The sequence below is a fragment of the Thamnophis sirtalis genome, unplaced genomic scaffold, assembly GCF_051295495.1.
Source record: "Thamnophis sirtalis isolate CommonGarterSnake01/CBP01778 unplaced genomic scaffold, rThaSir2_p1.2 scaffold_12, whole genome shotgun sequence".
Lineage (NCBI taxonomy): Eukaryota > Metazoa > Chordata > Lepidosauria > Squamata > Natricidae > Thamnophis > Thamnophis sirtalis.
Genome location: NW_028261392.1, coordinates 53,846,907 through 53,870,628, shown reverse-complemented (window position 1 = coordinate 53,870,628; position 23,722 = coordinate 53,846,907). Strand labels below are relative to the sequence as shown.

General features: G+C 39.7%; 1 protein-coding gene across 1 annotated transcript; it reads left to right on the top strand.

Moving 5' to 3' along the window:
* The first annotated feature begins 909 nt into the window (after window positions 1–909).
* On the top strand, window positions 910–20,424 carry MGST3 (microsomal glutathione S-transferase 3). Its single transcript, XM_087726603.1, has 6 exons — window positions 910–1,123; window positions 5,238–5,361; window positions 16,057–16,130; window positions 16,636–16,693; window positions 18,136–18,208; window positions 20,204–20,424. The coding sequence occupies exons 2-6, from the start codon at window positions 5,245–5,247 to the stop codon at window positions 20,311–20,313; spliced, it is 432 nt and encodes a 143-aa protein (XP_087582729.1). The 5' UTR covers window positions 910–1,123; window positions 5,238–5,244; the 3' UTR covers window positions 20,314–20,424.
* Window positions 20,425–23,722: the final 3,298 nt, after the last annotated feature.

Genomic DNA, 23,722 nt, shown 5'->3' with positions numbered 1-23,722 from the left:
GAGAAATAAGCAATTATCATGGAAGGATCACATTTCACTGCCCTGCTATATCAACTAAACATCATTAGAGCACTAATAGGGCTACAAATCCAACCAGACTGGGTTGAAGTGAAGACTACATGGGAATCTGAACTACTCAGGTGTACCAGGGAATTTATCTACATGCATAAAATAAATTGAATTTTAAGTGCTTGGATTTCAGTGTAAAAACTCTTATCTCTCTGAGTTGTAGAGATTTGTATAGCTTTTTAAAAGAATAACTCAAAAATATAAACATGTGTGTGAATTTATTTTTGTAAATTTATTTGTGCAATAGCGTGCCTCATGTTTCACTATTATTTGCACATGAACACACCTACATGTATATCCGGGGCTGCGGAACTCTGCCCCTTTAATGACAGAATACAGTAATGGAGATTTAGTGCAAGATGGATCTGATGGGACAAATAGTAGTAGTAGTTGAGACTTAATCGCTACGTATCCCAAATAAGTGAAAGAACAGTTGGTAAAAAAGATTAAGCCAAAACAGGCGGCCGGGGGTGTGTGTGTTAATCCTGCCTTTATAGTGCCCCAAGGGGGCCCATCGTCCTGGAAACAGCAAAATTCTAGAGAAGTTAAATTGAAGTATTGCAAGTATTACGAGAACTTGTTTCCCCTCCATCCATTTTAACCACCGTTTGCAAGACTGAAAAGCCACCAGCACTATCATGTCTACAGCGTCTGAGCGGCACAAATCTGGACGCCCGAATGACAGCGAAGAGCAAAGAGCACCCATGCAGTGTTTTTCAACCTTGGCCACATGAAGATGTCTGGACTTCAACTCCCAGAATTCCCCAGCCAGCATTCGCTGGCTGGGGAATTCTGGGAGTTGAAGTCCAGACATCTTCAAGTGGCCAAGGTTGAAAAACACTGCATAGAGCATCAAGAAAGAACGAACATTGGAGTCAGAGGAAGAACTCGCGGCGCCCACAGGAACCTCTTTCTGCTCGGGGCGGAGCTATTTCAGGCTCTCCTGAAAGGTGTTGGGCTTCCCGCTAACAGGAGGAAGGTGACTCGGCTGAACGGCTGCTGTACGGTCCTACTGCCTTGGCCCTTTGATTGCCGAATCAGCACGCAGAGAAGGGTGAGCGCCTGCCCTCTTGCAGGGAAAGCCTTTTCGAAGGCCGCTGGTAGGGGGACTTGGCGGCTAATCGTCGTAAAGACGCTTTCTTTGCCTGTCCTTCCCGGGGGGGGGGAGTGGGGGGAATTGCTCCTGACTCCACACCTGTGAGGTTGAGGCGGTTGAGCTCTTGAATTTACACCGGAATCGTCCTTGCAGACTTTAGCTCTGTCTGCTCTCTGCAAAACCTGCGGGAGGTCTGGAAGCGCTTTCATATTGTTCCCGACTAGCCAGCCGTATTTTAAAGTAGCATTTGGTGAGTGTAGCGTGAACCACAGTTCTGCTGTTTGTCACAAAATACGGATACCGCCATTGCTTATTTCTGTCCCTAAAGAGGTAGCAGTTAGCAATAGCAATAGCAGTTAGACTTCTATACCGCTTCATAGGGCTTTCAGCCCTCTCTAAGCGGTTTACAGAGTCAGCATATCGCCCCCAACAACAATCCGGGTCCTCATTTTACCCACCTCGGAAGGATGGAAGGCTGAGTCAACCCTGAGCCGGTGAGATTTGAACCGCTGAACTGCAGATAACAGTCAGCTGAAGTGGTCTGCAGTGCTGCATTTAACCACTGCGCCACCTCGGTTCAGTAGGTGCATTGTTTGGGACCAAATTCTTCCTCTCCGGGTTCTGCTTTAAAACTTGTTGTTGTTGTTCTCACTGCCAGGAATTTCCCCTTTAGTTGAGGTTAGCTTGGCTGTGCTGTAGGTGTTTAGGGCTTGTAGGTATATATGGGGTCCTTAACGCTTCTCATTATGGGGGAAAGTATCTTTCTTTTAGCCGAAATATAATGAAATTAGAATTTAAAAAAAAATAATTAAACATTTAAACATTAAAAAACAAAACACAAACTTCAAGTCATTACAGCATTTCCGTATTGGTATAATAAATATTCATATTTACATAAACTATTTCTATAGTTCATTAATTAGCAATAGCAATAGCAGTTAGACTTATATACCGCTTCATAGGGCTTTCAGCCCTCTCTAAGCAGTTTACAGAGTCAGCATATCGCCCCCACAGTCTGGGTCCTCATTTCACCCACCTCGGAAGGATGGAAGGCTGAGTCATCCTTGAGCCGGTGAGATTTGAACCGCCGAACTGCAGATAGCAGTCAGCTGAAGTGGCCTGCAGTACTGCACTCTAACCACTACGCCACCTCGGCTCTTAAATTAAATTGTCATTTAGGTTGTAATAATATTTATAAACATATACAGTATTGTCGTATAGTAGCTATTACATAATTTGCAATTAGAATTTTTGCAGCACACAATTGTTTCCTTCAAGCAAGTAAGCTCCAAACTTGTACATTTCAGGAACGTGCAGCAAAAGAAAAAAAAAATGGGCCTGAAGTTCTGTGCTAGTCAGGCTTCACAGTTCTGGTTTTGGTGTGATATGGAAGCACAGAAGAGCAGAGAGCAAGAAAAGGATAGTTTTTAAAGCTTAAACTAGGAGAAGAAGAGGAGGGTAGGCTGTTCTGCTTCGTGAATTGTTTTTTGAAAGACTGCCTACAGAGAGAAAGCAACTTGCTATGTTTTTAAAATCAGTTTTTGTTTACCCAGATTTTGAATTATTTCATATTTTAATACAATGTTGCTTAGTTACTAGGATATCTAGAAGAAAATAAAGAAGGCATAGGAAACAGCTGCCTGCAGTGTTCTTTATATTTTGTATCCTGCTTTTATTTTATAAATAATTGAAGGGGATTGAATTTACGGGTACCTAATATTCTTTCCTCCTTTTATTTTCCCCACAACAACTTTGTGAGATGGGTTGGGGTTAGAGAGGGTAGTTGGTTCAAAGTCATCCACCCCACTTTCATGCTTAAGTTGGACCTTGAACTCATCACCTACCGGTTTGAATCTCCCTTTGCAAATATTTCAGATAACAAGGATTTACACTGCTTGTTTTACTGAATTTATTCATAGTGGTTACGGCTACTGCTGGTAGGGCTTGGTGAGATTTGTAAGAGAGTAAGCTTGAGGAAAATTCAATTTAGTCCCAAATATATCTTTGCTCACATAATATAAAAATGCAACTTCATTTACACCGAGGTTGCAGCTTTAAGTACTGTATCAGCATATACTAGAACTTATATTGGTTTTACGTAAGGACACGAAAATTATGAAAGGCAGATGAATTGGGACAATAGTTTGGAATTATGACTGAATCCTGTAAATTGGAGATTTTTGAAATAGTCTTCATTTTTAGCTCATTTAGGACTCACCTTTATTGGAATATTGGAATACCCTTTATTGGCCAAGTCGATACCCAGAAATTTGTCTCCTGTGCATAAGCATTTAGAATTATTACAAAGTTATCATTTTTTAAGTAATCACTCAGGGACAGTTAACCAGCATAGGCTCTGTTTAGGCACTTATTTTAAAAGGAATATTATCTTGTTTTCTAGAAAAATGTTTTTTTTAAATTTTCTAAGGCATTTGTTATTTCAATCCCATGCTATTCTATAATTCATAATTCTAGCTAGATTGTCAGGTGAAACAAATCATTAATATCAGAACACCAAATGCAAAAGAAGAAAGCTTTGGGTAAAAATCTCTAAATAATCTCCAGGAAACCAGTTACTGTATATTTTTTTCTGACTTGAGTTTTAAATCATGCTAAACTCTGGTTTGTAGAATAATTTGTGCTCCTTGTGACTTTACACTGATGTCCCTTTGTGCTTGTTTACTTTCCGCGCAATCTAAACATGTTTTGTTTGTACCTGAGAGACCGCCTCCTGCCAATTACCTCCCATAGACCGATTAGATCTCACAGGTTAGGCCTCCTCCCGATTCCATCTGCCAGCCAATGTTGGCTGGCGACTCCCCGGGGGAGAGCCTTCTCTGTTGCAGCTCCAGCCCTTTGGAACGACCTCCCCGTGGAGATCTGGACCCTTACTACCCTCCCAGCCTTTCGCAAAGCCACCAAGTCCTGGCTGCTCCAGCAGGCCGGGGGGCTTGTGAAATATCCAGCCCCACAGTAACTGTGAATGTTGTATATTTTAAAGTGTTGTTTTGTCTATTTATCCCCTTCCCTTGTTTATTGTGAGCCGCCCGGAGTCCTTTGGGAGTGGGCGGCATACAACTACAACTACAAAGTCTTGAAACAAGACTCACAGAATTTCTTGGAATGTATTATGATATAGGTACCTGAATGCCCAGCAGATGATATCAGTTTGGTTGGCTCTAGCATCAGGGTTGTCATATTGGCAGCCCACAGGCCAGATGCATCACGGATAAGCCATGCCTACCCCAGCTCCATGAAGGGGGAAAATGTCGTGAAACATCACGTGAGGCAATATGACCACGAGTTTGACACCCATGCTCTAGCTAATAGTTAGAAAGGAGATCCCTAGGAAAACCCAAACTTGAGAAAACTGAAGCGTGAGAAAACCCATCCTGGGTGAAAGTCAGAGGGGCGTTGCCAATTTACCTACTACCAGTTAGGTTCCACTCGCATGCGCCGCTTTTGCGCATGTGCAGAAGTGTCCGGGAGGGTGGGCGGAATGTCCCGTCGCTGCTACTACTAGTTTGCCCAATCCTCGCCAAACTGGCAGCAACCCACTCCTGGTGAAAGTTACTCTATTACTCTATTTTTATTTTCAAAATTAGCGGCATTAATGGAAAGAATAAAGAACTCTCAGCTTCCCAGTGATGAAATTGGTATGCTTTCAATCTACCAAAGTTCTTAAAAGATTTAACATATGTTTTCTCCTGTAGGATGTGTAATGAAGCTACACAGAAGAGATGTGAATATTACCGTAAAGCTGCCTTATTTGTTTCTGTTTTCTTGTGCCTTTAAAACTTTTCTCTTTAGGAAGGTTTAATTTATTTCAGGATGGGGAAAAAGTTGGTTGTTGGATTTGACAATGATGGGCCCAAGAACAAGCTTCAGAAGTGCTAATCTGTAGAAATCAGCCTCCATTTTGATCTCACTTTCTTTACTCTTATATTTTTTTAATGTTCTCTTCTGGGAGAAAGAATATAATCATTACCTGTTTATATCAGATGATATATTCTTACCTACTGTATATTGGAATGAACATGCACTAATGTACTACTTTGAACTTTCTTCATAGGGCCGAAATGGTGGTTTTTTCAAAAGAATATGGCTATGTGATTCTCACTGGTACTGCCAGTTTTGTCTTGATAACACACCTTGCAGTAAATGTGTCGAAAGCACGCAAGAAATATCATGTGGAGGTAAGCATGGGTGATTTTCCCAGAATTCCCCTACTTAGCTATTTCTGGAGGCAGAAACTCTAGCATTTCCTGAAAGGAAATGTGTGTGTGTGTTTGTAGAAATGTTGTGAATACTTCCAGTTGAATTATGTAAAATACTGTGCTTCATCTTTCAGGAAACAACGTTTTTAAAAATAATTAATATATTGTATAATAATAAAGAATAAACAGGTAAAACAAGTAACCAGTTTTAAAACATTCATAGCCCATGGGGAAGGAATTCAGAACTATTACAAGATCCAGTGAGAATCTATCAACCTGATTTATATAGGGGGCCTTAGGTGTCTTTAATTTAAGAGCACAAATTTCGTTCCAATAAATTGGATCCATACCACTTACAATTTTGAAAGATAACGTGAATAAAGATTTGGACTGCAGAAATCAGTAAAGTCAGTAAGTGCCAATGAAGCGATAAGGCATTTCTCAAGGCATTACAACCACAGTTGGGGCTGGAATTTCCATTGCTTAGAAAAGTACCAGTAGTTAAAACATGATGCCATGAGACTATCACTTAGCAACAGCAATCCCTACAGTGCCAGCTGCCTTGACTTGTGGATCACCAAGTAGCAAGTGTATTGTGTAGCACATAAGCCCTTGAAGGCCAGTGCACGTTGCATGCAAATTGGGAGGTGCTGAAGTGCAGCATGATATCAAGGAGGCCAGGGAAAGAATATGCTGCAGCTCAAGGGCTATATGGCATGCCATGGCTCTGGGGCTGCAAGAAACTCCTGAGCTGCAACACAATGCAAAGTCTAACTCCAGTCTCATGAGGAAACTGCTATGTATTCTGTGGGGAAGAAAGCCTCTGGCATCTAGCAGCTACCTCATGAAGGGGCATGATAGCAGTTTGCAGTGTCTTAAGCGGCTGCCACAAAGAAGAGGGGGGGGGTGTCAAGATATTCTCCAAAGCACCTGAAGGCAGGACAAAAAGCAATGGATAGAAACTAATCAAGGAGAGAACCATCCTAGAACGAGGAAGAAATTTCCTCACAGTTATAGCAATCAATCAGTGGAATGGCTTCTTTTTAGAACAGTGGTTCTCAACCTGTAGGTCAGGACCCCTTTGGGGGTCGAACGACCCTTTCACAGGGGTTGCCTAAGACCATCGGAAAACACTTATTTTCAAAAAAATATGGAAAACATAAAATAACTTTATGGTTGGGGGTCACCACAACATGAGGAACTGTATTAAAGGGTTGCGGCATTAGGAAGGTTGAGACCCACTGTTTTAGAAGTTAATGGTTGCACCTTCACTGGAGTTTTTAAAGAAGAAATTAGACATTTGTCTGAAATACTATAGGGTCTCCTGCTTAAGCAGGGGTTGGATTGGATTAGAAGATCTCCATGATCCCTTCCAACTCTGTATTCCATATCTTGTATTCAGGCGTGACCCGACAAATGCGCGAACGACAAAAGCGTGCCAACAAAAGCGCGGCGCTAAAACCGCACCGACAACAGCGCGTCGACAACAGCGCGCCGACAGAAGCGCAATTTAAGTTAAGGTTAGGGTTAGGATTACAGCGCGCTTCTGTCGACGCGCTGTTGTCGGCGCACTTCAGTGCTCATTCGTCGGCACGCTTTTGTTGGCACGCTTTTGTCACCACTGTTTAGTCAGGTGCGCTTTTGTCGTTCGTGCATTTGTGGGTGAACCGTATTCAGGCTGGGCATGCATGCTTGTTCAGCAGTGAGGGGAAAGATAGCAAAGGTCAACTAGAGTTTCAGAGGTCACAAAGTTCAGTCTGCCAGAAAGGTATTGATAGGGGAGTTAAAGCACCTCTGCAGGCAGGCTGGCAGTGAAATACATGAATCTTGATAACATGACTGTGGGGTGCTGCAACAGCCTTAACTTTGGGACCTATTCATAAGTCCCTCCATTCAGCACCATTGTAACTTTGGTCACTGAACAAATCTGAAATCAAGGAATTCCTGTATCCAAAACCCCAACTCTTCAGTAGTTTAGTTTAGTTTAGTTTATTGATTTTGTATGCCGCCCACTTCCGGAGGACTCCGTGGGGCTTACAATAAGAAGGGAAGGGGGATAAATAAGACAAAACAATTTAAAATACAACAACATTCACAATTAAAGTGGGGCTGGATTCTTCAACAGCCCCAGGCCTGCCAGAACAGCCAGGACTTAGTAGCTTTACGGAAGGCCGGGAGGGTAGTAAGGGTCCGGATCTCAACGGGGAGGTCGTTCCAGAGGGTTCTTGTTGAATGATCACTTATTCAGTGTTTGAAGTTATGATGATGCTGAATATGGGAGACTTCTAGTTGCAGCTGTTGCTGCAATCCTGGCTCACATGATTGCAATTTGAGCATTTAGCCACCAGTTCATAATAATAACTTGCAGGATCCTGCAGTCACATAATCATGATTTGCAACATTTCCTGCCAACTTCTTACAAAGTCAAACCAACTATTATGTGAGGATTACCTGTAAGCAGATAATGAAAATGAGAGCTGCTGTTAGCTAAATTAAAGTAACTGTAAAATTTGTATCAGTCAAGAGGAGGTGCTTGAAATTGAAAGGTCAGGATTCCAATACAGAGAAAACATCCTGATGGAGGAAGCTACATTAAATAGAAAGGTTCCCATGAGCAGCATTTCCTCTGTATGTGATCTAGTTTACATCTTGTTATATTTACTGTATTTTTTGGAGTATAAGACGCACCGGAGTATAAGACAGACCTTAGTTTTTGGGGAGGAAAATAGGGGGAAAAAATTCTGCCTATCAGATTTACCTTGGTGCCCCCCACCTGGGTGAAGCTCCCATATTTTTATCATATGTTTACCACATTTTTATGCCCATAGCACCAGAAAAGCAAGCAAACACAATAGTATAATAAAACAACATTTTTTGCCACTTTTTTATTTCCCCAGGTGGCCAGGGAAACTGTTAATAAGTTTAACTAGATGTCAGGGCATTCAGCCAAACACACTTCACACCTGGTAAAAATGTAACAAAGCTGAATCAACAAACCAGCCCAGCACTTGCCTGAAGGAAACCATTGAGAAAACTCAAGATAGTGGATAGGAAAAATTCCTCCTTTGCCCTTAAAGGGATTATCCCCAAAAGAATAGAAATCACTAGTCACAGGAACACTTTGCCTTGCCTTTGAGAGGATTATCTCCCCAAAATAGAAACTGGACAAAAGAAGTAGCTCTTAAGGCAGGAAGGGAAGCTCTGGACAGACATCAGAAACAAAAGAATGAACCCTCAACTTGCATTGACCCAGGGTAAAAAAAAACAATAAAACCACAACTCAGAACCCCCAAAACCATCTTGCAAGACAGGAACGCTGGTCACTTTTGCTGTATTGCCCTTCTGTAATAAAACCTGCTTTAGCCTGTTACCTTCAAATTTTTCGCTATCAACGTCTCCCAGCTGGAACAAACCGGGAAATTTTTCCAACAGTATGTTGCAGTAAAAATATTCGAAGTTTTTTTTTCAGCCCTAATGAGGTGCTAACGAGTGAAGCGATCTTTCCTTCCTGCTTTGCCTGCTTTTCTCATTGCTGCTCCCTCAGACAATCAGCTATGCTTTAGAAGCTTTTTTTCAGCCCAAATGAGGTGCTAATGTTAACATCTCATTAGGGCTGAAAAAAAGCTTTGAAAAAGCTAATAATTTTCAGCCTCTTTTAGGGGGGGGGGAGTGCATCTTATACTCCAAAAAATACGGTAACTTATCTTCTATACTATGGGAGTTCTGCCTAATACACAAGCAGCTGTGTTCTGTCCTTAGCAAATCATACCTGGACTGCCAAATTCACATTTGTTACTTAGTCATGAAGGAACTGTACCAGATTTGGAACACCTTCAGATGTTCTGTTTTTAGACCACAGATGGGATGTTCTCATTTTTGTGCCCCAGGATGGTGCACATATTCTTACAGATGGCTCATGCCATGGATGGTAGAAGTCTTTCCTACTTGTAGTCTCCCTCCCTTTCTTGGGAATCTTGGGGTAGGGTAGGGTGGGGTGCGGGTGGAATAAAAGGGAGAACACATTTTGCCCAAGAATCTACTCCTTCGATACTGCAATTGAGAAGAGAGATAGCCGATGTATATACTCCACTTTCAATGCAGTAACTGAGAAACCTAACTAACAACAAGCAGGATTGGGAAATATTTGACAAGTAGACATAATTTTTAGTAGTGCAAAAGTAGCAGTAGAAGAAGAACTGTTCCTATATTCTCTCAGTTTTCATTTCTCCTCAGATTTAGGTGAAAGTGTTCCTTTATTTCTAAGCTTTTCCACCATCTCCAAGTAAATGCTGAATCATCCAAGTACGTATCTGTTGCAAAATTTCTTTGTCTCCTCTAGCCACCCAACACACCATAACGCTGGGCAGCATACAACAGTTCACAGTTAAAAATCCACTATTTAAAAAAAACCTCAAAACCTTCACCCCATTTTGCATAAAATATTTGATAATTGTATAGAAGAGAAAATTTTAGTAGGTAAAACTTTTCTGTTCTGGACGAAGTATGTGAATAGTTGTTGATCAAATCATTACGTCTGAAACTGATACTCAGGATGTAATTCTCTCTGGTTTCAACTGGAGGTGTGCTCTTAAAATGAACCCATTAGCTGTTTTTGTAAAACCAGGGAAGCTGGATGGGATTGGAATGCTTCCAGTGAGGTTACAGTTTGAAATATTTTGTATACTTCAGGTTTCAGGTCTTGTTTTAATACAGAAACTGAAATGTAGCAGAACAGTGACAGTGGACAGAGTGTATGGCTCTGTTACTTTTCTTGGACTTCTCTGCCACTTTCAGTACCATGGGCGCATCCCTTGGCTTGAGTTGAGAAGCAGAGGTTTTGCTTATATTTAGATGTCAATTCTGAAATGTAATGCTAGGTATTTCTGCCTTAGGATAGGTATAATATGCATATTCTGCTTTGTTTTATATAGCATGTAAGTGCTAAAAAGCTTTAAAGTTATTTAGTTATACAGGTATGATAGCTGCATAAACAACTGACCCTTCCTCTCTTTTTTCCTCATTTTATATTAATCAATATGACCTTGTGCAGTGATGGCTGACCTTTTTGTTCTTGGTGCCAAAAATGCGAGCCCGAGCGCACGATAGCGCGCACACATGCCAACTCCCACAATGCAAAGCCTCCCCCGGAGGCCCTCCGGAAGCAGGAAACAGATAATTTCCGAACTTCTGGTAGTTTGGGCACATTTTTCGCCCTCCCCAGGCTCTGGAGGCAGTCCTGAAGCTTGGAGAGGGCGAAAATGGCCTCCCTCGGCCCTCTGCTAGGCCAAAGCCAGCTGGCTGACATGTGCATGCGCGCTGGAGCTGACGGCTCATGTGCTGGCAGATATGGCTCCATGTGTCACCTGTGGCACTTGTGCCATATGTTCACCATCACGGACCTAGTGTTTTCTGAGAGCCAATAGCTTAGTCTAGACAAGTGAGACAAATTAGTGGGAGGTTTATTTTTTCTTAGGGAAAAGTCATCTTGTTCTGATCAGGATTTCACTTCTAAAGAATTAGATTTATCACTTGGACTATTCTTGTAGTTATTATCACTAGAAAGTCAAATTACTGTATCATGTATGGTAACGATATGTTGCAGCAATTCTACTAATCACTTTTTTTTGGATTTACTGCAATGTATTGTCTGCCTAGCAAGCTAGCACTATCTAGTTGGTTGGGGCAATTCTCAAAAAGTAAAGGTCCATGCTGATTAGAAATTGGATCAGCAGAAAATACTAGGACGGTAGACTAGCCCGGGGTCACCTCACATATAGCGTGTTGTAATACACTCTATATGGGGCTGCTCTTGAAGACCATATGAAAGCTTTGAACTGACAGCTAGTTCAAAACGTAGCAGTGTGAGAAGTAATGGCTGTCTGTTTGGGTGCACCTATGTCATCATTACTCCATGAGATGCATTGGCTGCCAGTTGGATCCTGACAGCAATTCAAGATGTTGCTGTTATCCCTAAAGCTCTATATGGCATAGGGCCTGGATGTGAGAGACTGATTATTTCCCAATTTGTTTTGCCCACTCAGTATATTTCAGCAGAGGGGATGCGTTACAGGTCCCTCCATTAGACATTGTCATCTTGTGGAACTAAAACATGCCTCCTCTCCCCCTCCCCAGAACAGCATCCCCCCAGAATAAAGATAGCACCTGTAAGGGCTCCTCTCCTAACTTAAGAAAGTGAAGACTCTTGAAATAGATTATTTCAAAATGGAAGCCATTAAAGGCAAAGCAACATCTGAATCCCCTTAGGCAGTGCAAGTAGAATTAAAGTCGTAGTGAACCCTCCCCTTTGTTAGAATGCAGATTCTAGCCAATACACAAGTGTGAAAATGTTCCCTTTATCAACTGCCCTGAGAGCCGAATAAACATACATTCCCATGGCTATCTTCCGTTAGACATTAAAATAAAACATCCCACACTGCCATCATAAACATTCCCCTAAAGGTGATGGGATCTCAGGCATTTTGGCACTAGGAAACCAGTTATAAAATATCAGTTGTCACAGACACTGCCAATAAATTGACTCCCTTGCATGGCATTTTTAGGGATCTGACACCACCCTCTCTCCCAGGATTCTGGGAAGTTTTGAAAATCTGGCTTTGGTCCCCATCCATGGTTAATGTTTATTAAAAACTCATGTTTTGTTTTGATTTTGTTGCTTATTAGATCCTTTTAGTCTGGCTGTCATTCTGAGTTAATGTTTTTATTATGTTTTTTCTAGTTCTGTATGCCACCAATAGTCCGTTGGAGTAGGGCAGCCAATAAATGTAAACAAATAGTGGTTGAGAAATCGAAAACATCATAGGGGAAGCAGTGTCTGTGTGTGCATGCACACGTGCACATATACACAGGTCACAGAAGTTGAATTTGAATAATATTTATGTAATCAAATTTTGAAGAAAGGTTGGAGAAACAAACAGGATATTTGATATCAGCATTCAGATTTGTAAAAATGTGCCATGGGAAAGATGGTAAGAAAGTATTTTCCATTGGAACAGAAGTTAGAACCAGAAATAATTATTGTGAGTGCAGCTATTTAGGTTTTACACAAGGAAAAACTTCAGGGGGCAAGATCTGTACAATTAATCAATGGAGGTTGTAAGTTATCCATTTCTGGAGGTTTCTAAGAGAATATTGATCTTTCCCCACTTATGAATACAGTTGATTAGTTTCCTGCACATTATAGAATGTTAGACTGATGATATTTTTGATTGCTTTCAACTTCACAATTCTATGGTTCTGTGATATATTTTTTTGGTAAAGTTTTTTATTTTTTTCATTTTCCTAACATATAATTTACATGTATACTATTACATAGCCAGCATCGTATTGTATTATTAAATGTTTACATCAATTCATCTTACCATCAACTCCCCAGAAACAATTATTGGCTATTCTGCTCTCCATACATCATATTTGTACCTTATCCATCACTTTCTTCTCCCTCTCCCCTCCCCCTCCCTACCTCCTTTCTTCCCTCTGTCATCCTTCCCATCTATACTTCCCCTTCCTCTCTCCTCCTCGCTCCCATTTCCACTCCTCATTTCTCCTGTTCCCCCCTCCTTGCCGTCTCTCCTATCCCTCTCTTCTTCCCTTACCTCTCTCCTTTTCTTCCCACTTTTCATGTCATTTACTTGGTGTATTTCAGCTTGTGAGCAAGCTTCATTTTGTGTTGATGGTATTTATAGTTCCTTTTCAATATACATATTTAATTTTAACATATATTCTCCTCCTTTAAAAAAAATAGAACAAAAAGTATACATATATAGTCATTGTGCTTTTAACCCCCCCCCCTCCCCAAGTCTAATTTTGGTCGAGATGTAGACCTGGTTACAGTTCCCAGCTATTCTCATCATTATCTTTATATAATTATACATACTTACATGCCCCCAATTTGTGATTCTGTCTTTAAATCTCAATAGTTTCCCATTGTAGGTGTATTTCACGTTCCCTCTCCATTTTTCCATATCTTGGATTAGATTATCCTTAATTGTCTATAAATGGCAAACCTCACTGTTCAATGTTCGTTACAATTCCCTTAATCTATTATATAGAATAACAAGCAGTAAACATCACATTTTATTCATCATCTTAAAAGTTATATAATATATCCATGTTTCATATGTTTCATGTTTTAACATGCTTAGTTGTCCTTCTATTGTCATTTTCAGTCAATTCGCAACTCAGTTTAATTATCATGTATAAAAGTGAATCACAAACTTCTGCTTTACAACCTCCCCATATCAGTTTCATATTTATTGACATTCCATATATTTTGGGCTTTGTTTGGTTATCTTTCCATTATTATATTCACCCAGTTAGAAACTCCATTTTATTGTCATATTTAGGAATAAAACCCTTATCTTGCTTTATATTTTCCCATATCTATTTGATTTTTTTCCTAGTAAGTCTTTTGTCCCACTTCTCTGTTCCTGTCTTCTCCCTTTTCTTTGTTTTGACACATCCACTCTCATCAATTTTCCCCAAGCCACCCTCAAAAGGATATTTTATATTTCTCTTTGTTGGGGCATAATCCTCTACTTCAATTTTCCTTATGCCACACCCCAAAATCACTTTTGTCTGCTTTTTATTTCCTTTTGTTGGGACACCTCCTCTTTTTTGGAGGAGGACCTGGGTACTTGAGAGACCGCCTCCTGCTGATTACCTCCCAAAGACCCATTAGATCCCACAGATTAGGCCTCCGAATTCCATCGGCCGGCCAATGTCGGCTGGCAACCACCCGGAGGAGGGCCTTCTCTGTGGCTGCTCCGGCCCTTTGGAACGATCTCCCCGTGGAGATTCGGACCCTCACCACCCTTCAGGCTTTCCGTAAAGCCGTCAAGACCTGGCTGTTCCAGCAGGCCTGGGGCTGCTGAGTCCCATCCCCTACTCGAATGGGTATGCGTGTTGAAACCTTTTAGACTGTTTTGTACTGTTGTTTGTTTTTGTTGTGGTTTTCCTTTTTGTGTCGTCCTTCCCTCCCCCCTCCCTTGGTTTTGTTAGCCGCCCTGAGTCCCTCGGGAATAGGGCGGCATACAAGTCGAATCAAACCTTCAAACCTTCAAACCTTTTTACAGTTTTCCCTATACCACTGCCAAGACCTATGGAGTTTTTGGTCTGCTTTTTGTTTCCCTCCATTTCTACCCCTTCATTGTCTTGCCCCCCCCCCTCCTTTAAATTATTCTTTAGATATCTGCTTCTCTGGGTTCAGAATTATATTTAGGCTTGATTTTAATGATTTTACTGATTTATGCTTATTTTTATAATTTCACATAGTTCTTCAAATTCCCAATTTTCCATGATGTCCAGTTCCAAGGTTATAGTTAGTTATACAATTCTTATTTCAGAGTTCTAATCCACCTTAAATTTATCTACTTCAACTGCTGTGGGAAAAAGCCATCTTGGTCTTTTGTTCTTCGTTAATGCCCAGTTCCAAAATTGCAGTTAGTTATACAAGTCTTATTTCAAGATTCTGGTCCACCATAAATTTAGTTAATTCAACTACTTTGAAACTGGAAGAGAAGCTGAGGCCATCTCAGTCTTTTGCAGAAAAAAAAGAAGAAAGAGGAAAAAAAACCCTTTTATTTCCCAGCTCTTGAGTTATTATTCTTTCCCTTAATACCTGCTCAAAATATATCAATTGGAACAAGCTTGCAAACAGCCAAAACTGGGTACGTTTCTCTTTTGCCTCCTGCTTTTCCAAGTTCTGATCTATGGCAGTTGATTAATTAAAACTTCCCGCACAATCAAGGTTAAGTTATCCGTTATCAGTGAGAAGAAGTGCTTTTTTCTTGATTATGTTAGTTGGAAGAAGAAATTCAAACAAAGTAAAAGTAAATCCTATGAAATATTTGGTTTCTATTTCAAATCCAAAACCAAATTTAGAGTTTATAATTGAGTGGGTTTATCACTTCTCTGCTTTTTATCTTTCTGTCTGAAATTGTTTCAAGCAAATAGCTTTTGGGGGGGTCTGGTGTTTCAACCCTCCATTTTCCTTTCTTTCTTTCTTTTTGAAAAAGTCCCAATCTTACCATCAATATTATTCATATTCTCAAGATTTCTTTGCCTTTTCCAGGTTTGATTTATGGCTGTGGGTTAGATAAATTTTCTTACCAGTCTTTCATCTCTTCCACACCCTCCTGTTTAATTTGCTTTGACAAAAAGCCAGCATCTTGTCACCCGTATTGCATTCTGCCACCCCGACTCCGATTCATAGGCAAATCTCCGACCTGCGAGGGACCTGTTGCCTCCCTCTGGGTCTGATGAGACGCTGCCCCCCCCCTCCAGGGGTGTGTGTGTTTCTGATCCAAAAAGGATCTCGGAGATGGTTTGTGATATTTTTATGCTTCTCATATATCTAATTTTTACTTTCATAACAAAAGTGGTCAAAAGTATGGTAATGTAGTTACCTTACTTTATTAAAGTATTTTATTATTTATAAGTGTTATTTTTATTAATCATTCTTTGCTGTATTAATGTATTTTTTAATTTTTAATTTGTCTATATGTTTTCCAATTTTCTGTCCACTGTATGAGTAAGAAAAAAAATACATGCCAAAAAATATACTGTAAACTTTGGATTAATGTATATATTATTTATATAGCTATACGTATATATATATATAACATCATATATGTATCTATTTTTTTCCCTCAATAGTATCCAACCATGTACAGTACAGACCCTGAAAATGGGCATATCTTTAACTGTATCCAGAGGGCACACCAGAACACGTAAGTAGTCTGTATTAGATTGTGCTCGTTCCTGATTTGTTTCAGATTTGGTGCCTAGAAGACACCTGAATTCCATTGCACATAAGAGTGGAATTGTGGAAGCCTGAAATCTATATAGGTTACTTTGATGCAGCACTCATGATATGCCTTTTCTCCTAAGGACATAAATGGGGCAGACTGTCATGTTGCTTGCTCTGTGTTTAGATATCATGAAATGCTACTATTGGTCATTTGGATATAATTCTAGACAACTGCAAAGCACCTGCTTGAGAAGACAGTGATCAAGAATATATTGTGCAAAAAAAAAAACACAGCAAAATTATAAATTGTAAAATGAATCTACTTGTGTTTACTATTATGATTGCAGGCAAGCTAAAGGTATCAAGGGATAGCAGAGTAGTCTGCTTTCTTTTTGTGGATGTGTAAAGTTCTGTATAATGTTCAATTGGACATGAATGAGTAAAACCCATTAATGAAGTATACTTTAAAATCTGTGTGTTTTTAGCTTGGAAACATATCCTTCCTTCCTGTTCTTTCTTGGAATCAGTGGGATCTATTACCCGGTAAGAACAATATTTTTAGGTCTGGATATGATTAGCAACTTGTTCATTGGATGTTTATGTACCTTTTTAACCCATTAATGCTACTTAAGGCAATATAGTAAAACCAGAGGCAGATGAATTAATGTTGCATAGTCAAACCCATCTATCTTTTAGTTATAGCTGATAATTTGTATTTGTATAGTATTTTATTCTTTTTAATGTTTTATTCCTAATGTATGCGTGTTGTTGTATTTTTTTATTATTTAATGTTGTAAGCTTCCCAGAGTCGTCACATAATGAAATAGGCGACAAACAAATGTAATTAATAAATACATAACTTTCATACAGTAAACAGCATCTGGCATCAGTGTAAAATATTGCATCCTGATTTGCAAGTTTTTTTTTAAATTAGCACTTACATTGCAAAAAAAATAAATACAGAAACTTCTTTTTATATATAATTTTATTTTTCTTTAACATCTATAACTGCTTAGTGAATAGTGTATTGTCTGGGTCAATATGCTTTATACACAATATTAATGATAACAATACTATTTAAATATACATAATCATAATCTTTCAATTTCTAACATTTGTGTATACATTGTTGTTATAATATATTCTATTATATATCAGTATACATGATACTATTTTCCCAACTCCTACTTTCTACCTCTTTTTTCTAATTCTTAATGAAATAGCCACCATATTAAGAAGTATTCTATATCTATCATCTCTTGCCCTTTTTAGAATTTCAACTCTTATTGACTTGGTAAATCTTTCATGTTTCTCCTTTGGGATCTTGCATCTCCTTACATCATACTTATTTAATCCAAGTATTTCATCTGTCTCAACACCTATCTCTTACTGTTGGATCTCTAGAACAGCCATCCATAATTCTTTCATCACTTTTGGGAGATCTTTCCCTTTATTCTCTTCTATATTTTGAGCTCTTAAAGAGTAATCTATCTGTTCCATTTTAAGAATTATGGAAGATTGTCTATGAAATAAATATTTTTGGATTGGTATTGATGACAGCTATTGCTTAGGAACATGAATCAGACCACAAAAAGTTGATCTTTTTAACCAATGAATGTGCTCTGTCACATTCAACATAAATTCACACTATTAAAGAAGCTCACAATGTAACTTGATAAAGAGAAAGTTGGAAAGAAAGGTAAAAGTTATACAGGGTAAAAGCAAGTATAATTGGACTGATCATGTCACTTCATAGTTTTTGCACTTGCCCAATATAGGGTGTTAAAAGGAATCTGGAGCAAATGAAATAGTGGAGTAAGCTTTATGTTTTGTACCTGTCTTTATTTACTTTCTTAGCTACTGTAATCATATATTTCCAGAATGATTCTCCCACAGTATAAATCCTAATTGTTGTGACAAACTGTCTGTTTAATATCCACTTAATTGTAAACATCCTTTCATGTGCAATTATTCATTCTTCATAGCGTGTTGCTACAGGACTTGGTATAGCATGGATAATTGGAAGAATACTCTATGCTTATGGCTATTACACAGGAGGTGAGTCCTTGTATCGAGAGTTACAATTGTCATTTCTTGCAAAGCTGTTTTCAACTCTGTGGTGGTGTTTATAAACTCCTGCTTCACTTTACATCCATATACTGTTTTACAAAATGTGAGTTGTTATCTCAAGATTAGTCTGAATCCATAATTAAAGTTTATTTTTAGACAATATAGCTCAGGGTTGTCAAACTGGATTTCTTTGAGGGCCAGATCAGCATTCTAGTTCTCTGTGGGCTGGCAGGGTGATGGTGGCAGGACAGATGCTTCCTGCAGCACCTCTGGCCAAAATGGGGCATGGGTGATCTGTGTGCCATCCCGTGCCTCATTTTCTCCCTCCATGGCACACTGCCAGCCAAAAATGGGTCATGTGGCCTGTTTTTGAGCCGTTTTTCAGCCTGTTTTGGGCCTGTTTGGGGCCTGTTTGTGGCCCAGAGTGCGGCAGGAGGCCATGGAGAATGAAAACAAGGCGCAAGGGGGGGAGGGGCGCACGTGGCCCGTTTTAACCGCCAGAGGCACTGCAGCCCAGTCCTTTGATATTTCCAGACCGGCTCCATGGCCTTGAGTTTGACACCCCTGATATAAGCTGGTCCTATATTTTCCCCAGAAAATGGAAAGAAATAGGGGAATACACACTTGGAATTAATTTACCTAGACCATTAGGATTTTATTTATTGGTTAAATGAGGCTATTATTGTGTCAGAGCATTAAAAAAAATTTTTTAAATGTTATTGTTAAAAAAAAATATCACCAAATTTAGAACGACGATCATGAATCTTGCTAAGGCATGTATTTTAATCTGATTGTGTGCATTGTGAAAATCCAGGGTGATTTTAAGTTGTTCTTGGTTTATTCAGCAAATTTTGCATAAAAATCTGCTGAATATATATAATGGATCTGTATAGACTTCATTATTCCCAGAAAACATTTGAAGTCAAAAATAAGATGTTGGGTTTATCTATCCATAATGCTAAGTGATAAAGTGAATTTGCACATTATATTAAACCAGAGAGAAGCGTCATATTTGTGAATGAGGTCCATGTGTTAGTATTCCGTAGAGCAGTGGTAGTCAACCTGGTCCCTACCGCCCACTAGTGGGCGTTCCAGCTTTCATAGTGGGCGGTAGGGGTTTGCTGTAGCTCTGCTTTATAAATTTTATAAAGTAAAGTTACTTCCCTACTTTATAAATCATCATTACTGTGGAACCGGTGGGCGGTTAGAAAATTTTACTACTAACAGAGATACAAAAGTGGGCGGTAGGTATAAAAAGGTTGACTACCTCTGCCCTAGAGAATAGAATGAAAATCATCATTAGAGAAACAGAGAAGAGGAAAATTTGAATGTGTATATCTGAATGTCTAGTTGCTTAGCTTTTTCTTGTACTCAGCCAGCTATCAAAAATGTAAAAGTGACCATCCTACTGGGGCTAGTGATTGGGAAAACAATGCTTCATGAGTTAAAAATGCTATGCAGATACTTAGCCCTTTATTTAAAATTGGGAATCATGTGCCATGAGTGGAAAGCATGTACAGACTTATTCTCTGGACAAAAATAGTGTGGGGGTAAGATACCCCCAAAACCCCTTGGGTGTACTGTTAATATACAGCCTGTTGTGCCTTGAAATGGCTTCTATTGTACTGCCATAAAATGGCTTCTACTGTGCAGCACAGTGGAGTTGCCATGGTAACGGCTTCACAGTACTCCACAAGGAGGCTCCCTCTGGTAAGGGGGAAAATCCAATGTTAGAAATTATGTTTGGTCCGGACATTTCCGCCCTATAAATAAATACCTGGGCAACGCCGGGTTATCGGATAGTGTCATATAAATAAGTAATAAGGGTGGTTTTTTGTATATGAAGATGACAACAATTTCCTTGAAGCATCTAGAAGAACTTATTGGATGAAAAGAAAGCATTTCAGAAATTAATTTTGCACAACAGTTGTTAATGTTGCTATTTGTATTACGCCATATGGATATTCTGTCTTATTTTTATAGATCCTAGTAAGCGAAATCTTGGAGTCCTCGGTTCCATTTCACATCTGTGTTTGGCAGGGACCACTGTTGCCTCAGCTTTTCAGCACCTTGGTTGGATCTGCAGAGCCTAGGCAGCATCCATTCTGGTGACTTCCTGAGATGTCTTTAAACATTTATCTCATGTAATTTTTATCATTGCTTTGTAAAAAAAATAAAAAAAATAAAAACAAAAATGAATCACATCTAGTTCCTATGTCCCCTTCTTGTTAAAACTCAGCAGCGTGCCATCTTTTTTTCCCCTCCTAACTCCAGATATTTCTATGGCATTTAACATGTCCCTCATTTTGTAATTGTAGGCATTGCCCGGTAAGGGTTATAAATGTTATAGAATATATCTTTACAAGGCTTTCAAATTCAGTTTCAGTTTCAGTTTCACTTTATTTGTATGCCGCCCTTTTCCCTGGGGGGACTCAGGGCGGCTCACAGTTCAAAGGGGGGGGGGGGAGGACAAACAATTTACAACATCAAGGCACAACATCATTTAAGAACTCAACAGTCATACAATTCGAGTAGGGGTTAGAGTCTTTAACCCCAGGCCAGCCGGGATAGCCAGATTTTAAGGGCGGCGCGGAAGGTCTGAAGGGTGGCGAGGGTCCGGATCTCCACGGGGAGTTCGTTCCAGAGGGTTGGAGCAGCCACCGAGAAGGCTCTCCTCCGGGTAGTTGCCAGTCTACACTGGCTGGCTGATGGAATTCGGAGGAGGCCTAATCTATGCGATCTTATCGGTCTAGTGGAGGTAATGTAGCGTTACAGAAAATCTGTTTTCAATTTGATTGCTGATATAAAATATATAGAGAAAAAATTTTAAATGCAATATCAGGGCATGCAATAATGTAGGCTGTACCAATTTCAGATAGATTGTAGAAACACACACCTCTTCAGGCTCTCACTACTTGGATTTTCTCCCAATTATTATCTCTGGACTATGACCAAGCAACAGCCACAGATCATGTGTGCTTGACATAAATCATCAAAACAAAGCTTGTCAAGTACCGTCATCCCAAATGTAATGTTCTCATTACTTCTGACTAGAAAGTACAAAATGATACCGTACCGACTATGAATATGTCCTTGTAACTCAGGACAGGTTGAAATACTAAACGTGTTTTTCTGAAGTGCTGTTTTTATATTCAAAGTCCTCTAGTTATTCCACTTACGAACATCAAAACAGAATTCGCCAATTTAAATTATGTACTATTTCTGCTTTCTGATATACTGAAAAAAAACTTACTAGGTGGCTAGGTTTTGTGTGGTGGCATTAAAAGCAACTGAACCTGTCGAGTATGGATAAGCAGTATAGATAACAGTATGGATAACTCTTGGTTATTTACACCCTTGGAGGTGTTTATATCTAGGGGAATACATGCCATATCAGTTACTCTATTGTGTATATTCTCAAGTCTGACAGGAAAATGTAAACAAGTTTACAAAAACCTTTGGGATTATTTTAGTGTTTTATTTGCCCATAATTACCTGAATTTTACACTAATATTGTAATTTTTTTACTACTCCAGTTATTACTTTTGACCTCTTTTGTACACATAGGTAGCTGGAGCACGCATTGCATATTCTGTTGTAATACACTGTTTTAGCCAAAATGTTATATATGTATTTTGTCTAACTGTTTGGATGTTGTTGGAGTGTTGTAGGGCGACTCCCTAGGTAATTCAGACATGGGGACAAACTCCATGGCACTGGTGACCTGGAAAGGGGTCAGTTCTGTGCTACTATGCACTGTGTTGTAGGTTACCTCCGCAAAAGTCCGCAAGTCTGCCCAGCAATGTTCCCTCTAATTTTTTTTCAGTGTGAGCGGAAAAGTATAGTGTTTGAGTGGCACAGTTTCATGCCTGAGCACCTAAGAGAGCCACAGTTTGAACTGCTGTCACGTCTGCTGGACATTTGCGCAACATTCCAAGCGTCAAGCGCCGATTGTGATTGAGGTTTCAGCCTGATGAATGCCAGGCATGAAAAGTGCCACTCAAATACTATACTTTTCCGCTCACCCTGAAAAAAAAAAGGCTCTCTGCTCAGCTTTTAGATTGCTAGACTGGCTAGAGAGAGACATGGCACCAACAGGGTCCTGGGTCCTGGCATTTTGCAGGCAACCTGTCCTCTCACATTCCTTTGGAATGCAACCCATCACATGTGAATTAGATTTTGCCAATTATCCTATTAAAAGATAACGCTATTATTCTAAAATACGACTAACTCGATATTAAAAACTGTAAATATGTAATGCTGGTAAATAATAGCAGTAATTGTTATTTAGTATGATTAAAATCAGTATTGATATATCAATATAATATCTATCAAAATTGACAATATACACTAACAATACAAATATATAATGTGGAATATAAATGTAATAAATATAATATATAAATGCAACATAAATGTAATAAAATAATTTATCATGAAACTCTCCCCCTTTAAAGTAGTAAGATCAATTAAATAGTCTAGCAAGTTTGGACAATATGCTATATGTTATGTTACTTAAGAATATATATACCTCAGAATCAGATACAACAACCACATCATTTCCAACTGAGTCAATAAAATCATATGCCATGCCAAAACTATTTTAAATAAAGATATGAAATTAATCAAGTATTGCATTTATTTTTCAAAATGAATGTACAATTTTTTTTATTATTTAAGTTTTGTACCCTATCTTTTCTAACTAACGTTAACTTTAAAAAGATGTTACATCAGACTACAATACAAGTAATTAAATGAAGACTAAAATAAGTGTTTTGGCATATTGAGCTTTTTATATTTCTTTCTTATATTTCTTCCTTAGTTGAGAACTTGCTCCTCAGCTTACTTACGCATTAACTGTTTGTTGCTTTTATGGTTTATTCATTCACTGCTCCATCTTCAGTTTTTTTCACAGGGGGAAGGGCTTCCTTCCTTCCTCCCTTCCTTCCTTCCTTCCCTCCACTCCTTTGGCCACCAATTTTGATCCTATTCTCTCTCTCTCTCTCTCTCTCTCTCTCTCTCTCTCTCTCTCTCTCTCTCTCTCTCTCTCTCTCTCTCTCTCTCTCTCTCTCTCTCTCTCTCTCTCTCTCTCTCTCTCTCTCTCTCACTCACTCTCACTCTCTCTCACTCTCTCTCTCTCACTCTCTCTCTCACTCTCTCTCTCTCTCTCACTCTCTCACACACACACACACACACATACACACACACGTTCTTTGGGGGGGTTGAATTACTCCGCCTCACTGCGCAAAGTCGGCTCAGCATGTGTTCGGCCCCCACTTAAATCAAATCCGCGGCCGGCGGGACCAGGGGGTTGCATTTCAAAGCCGCCAGTCCTCTCGCCGCGGGAGCTAGTAGGAAAGCGGCGGCAGGGGTTACCCCTGCCGCCGCCTCCACCTCCGCCGCTTTCCTACTAGCTCCCGCGGCCTCAAAAGCACGGCAGAGGAGGAAGGGGGAGGGATAACGCGGGAGCCAGCTCAGGGGCTCCGCGTGGAGGGAGAGGCA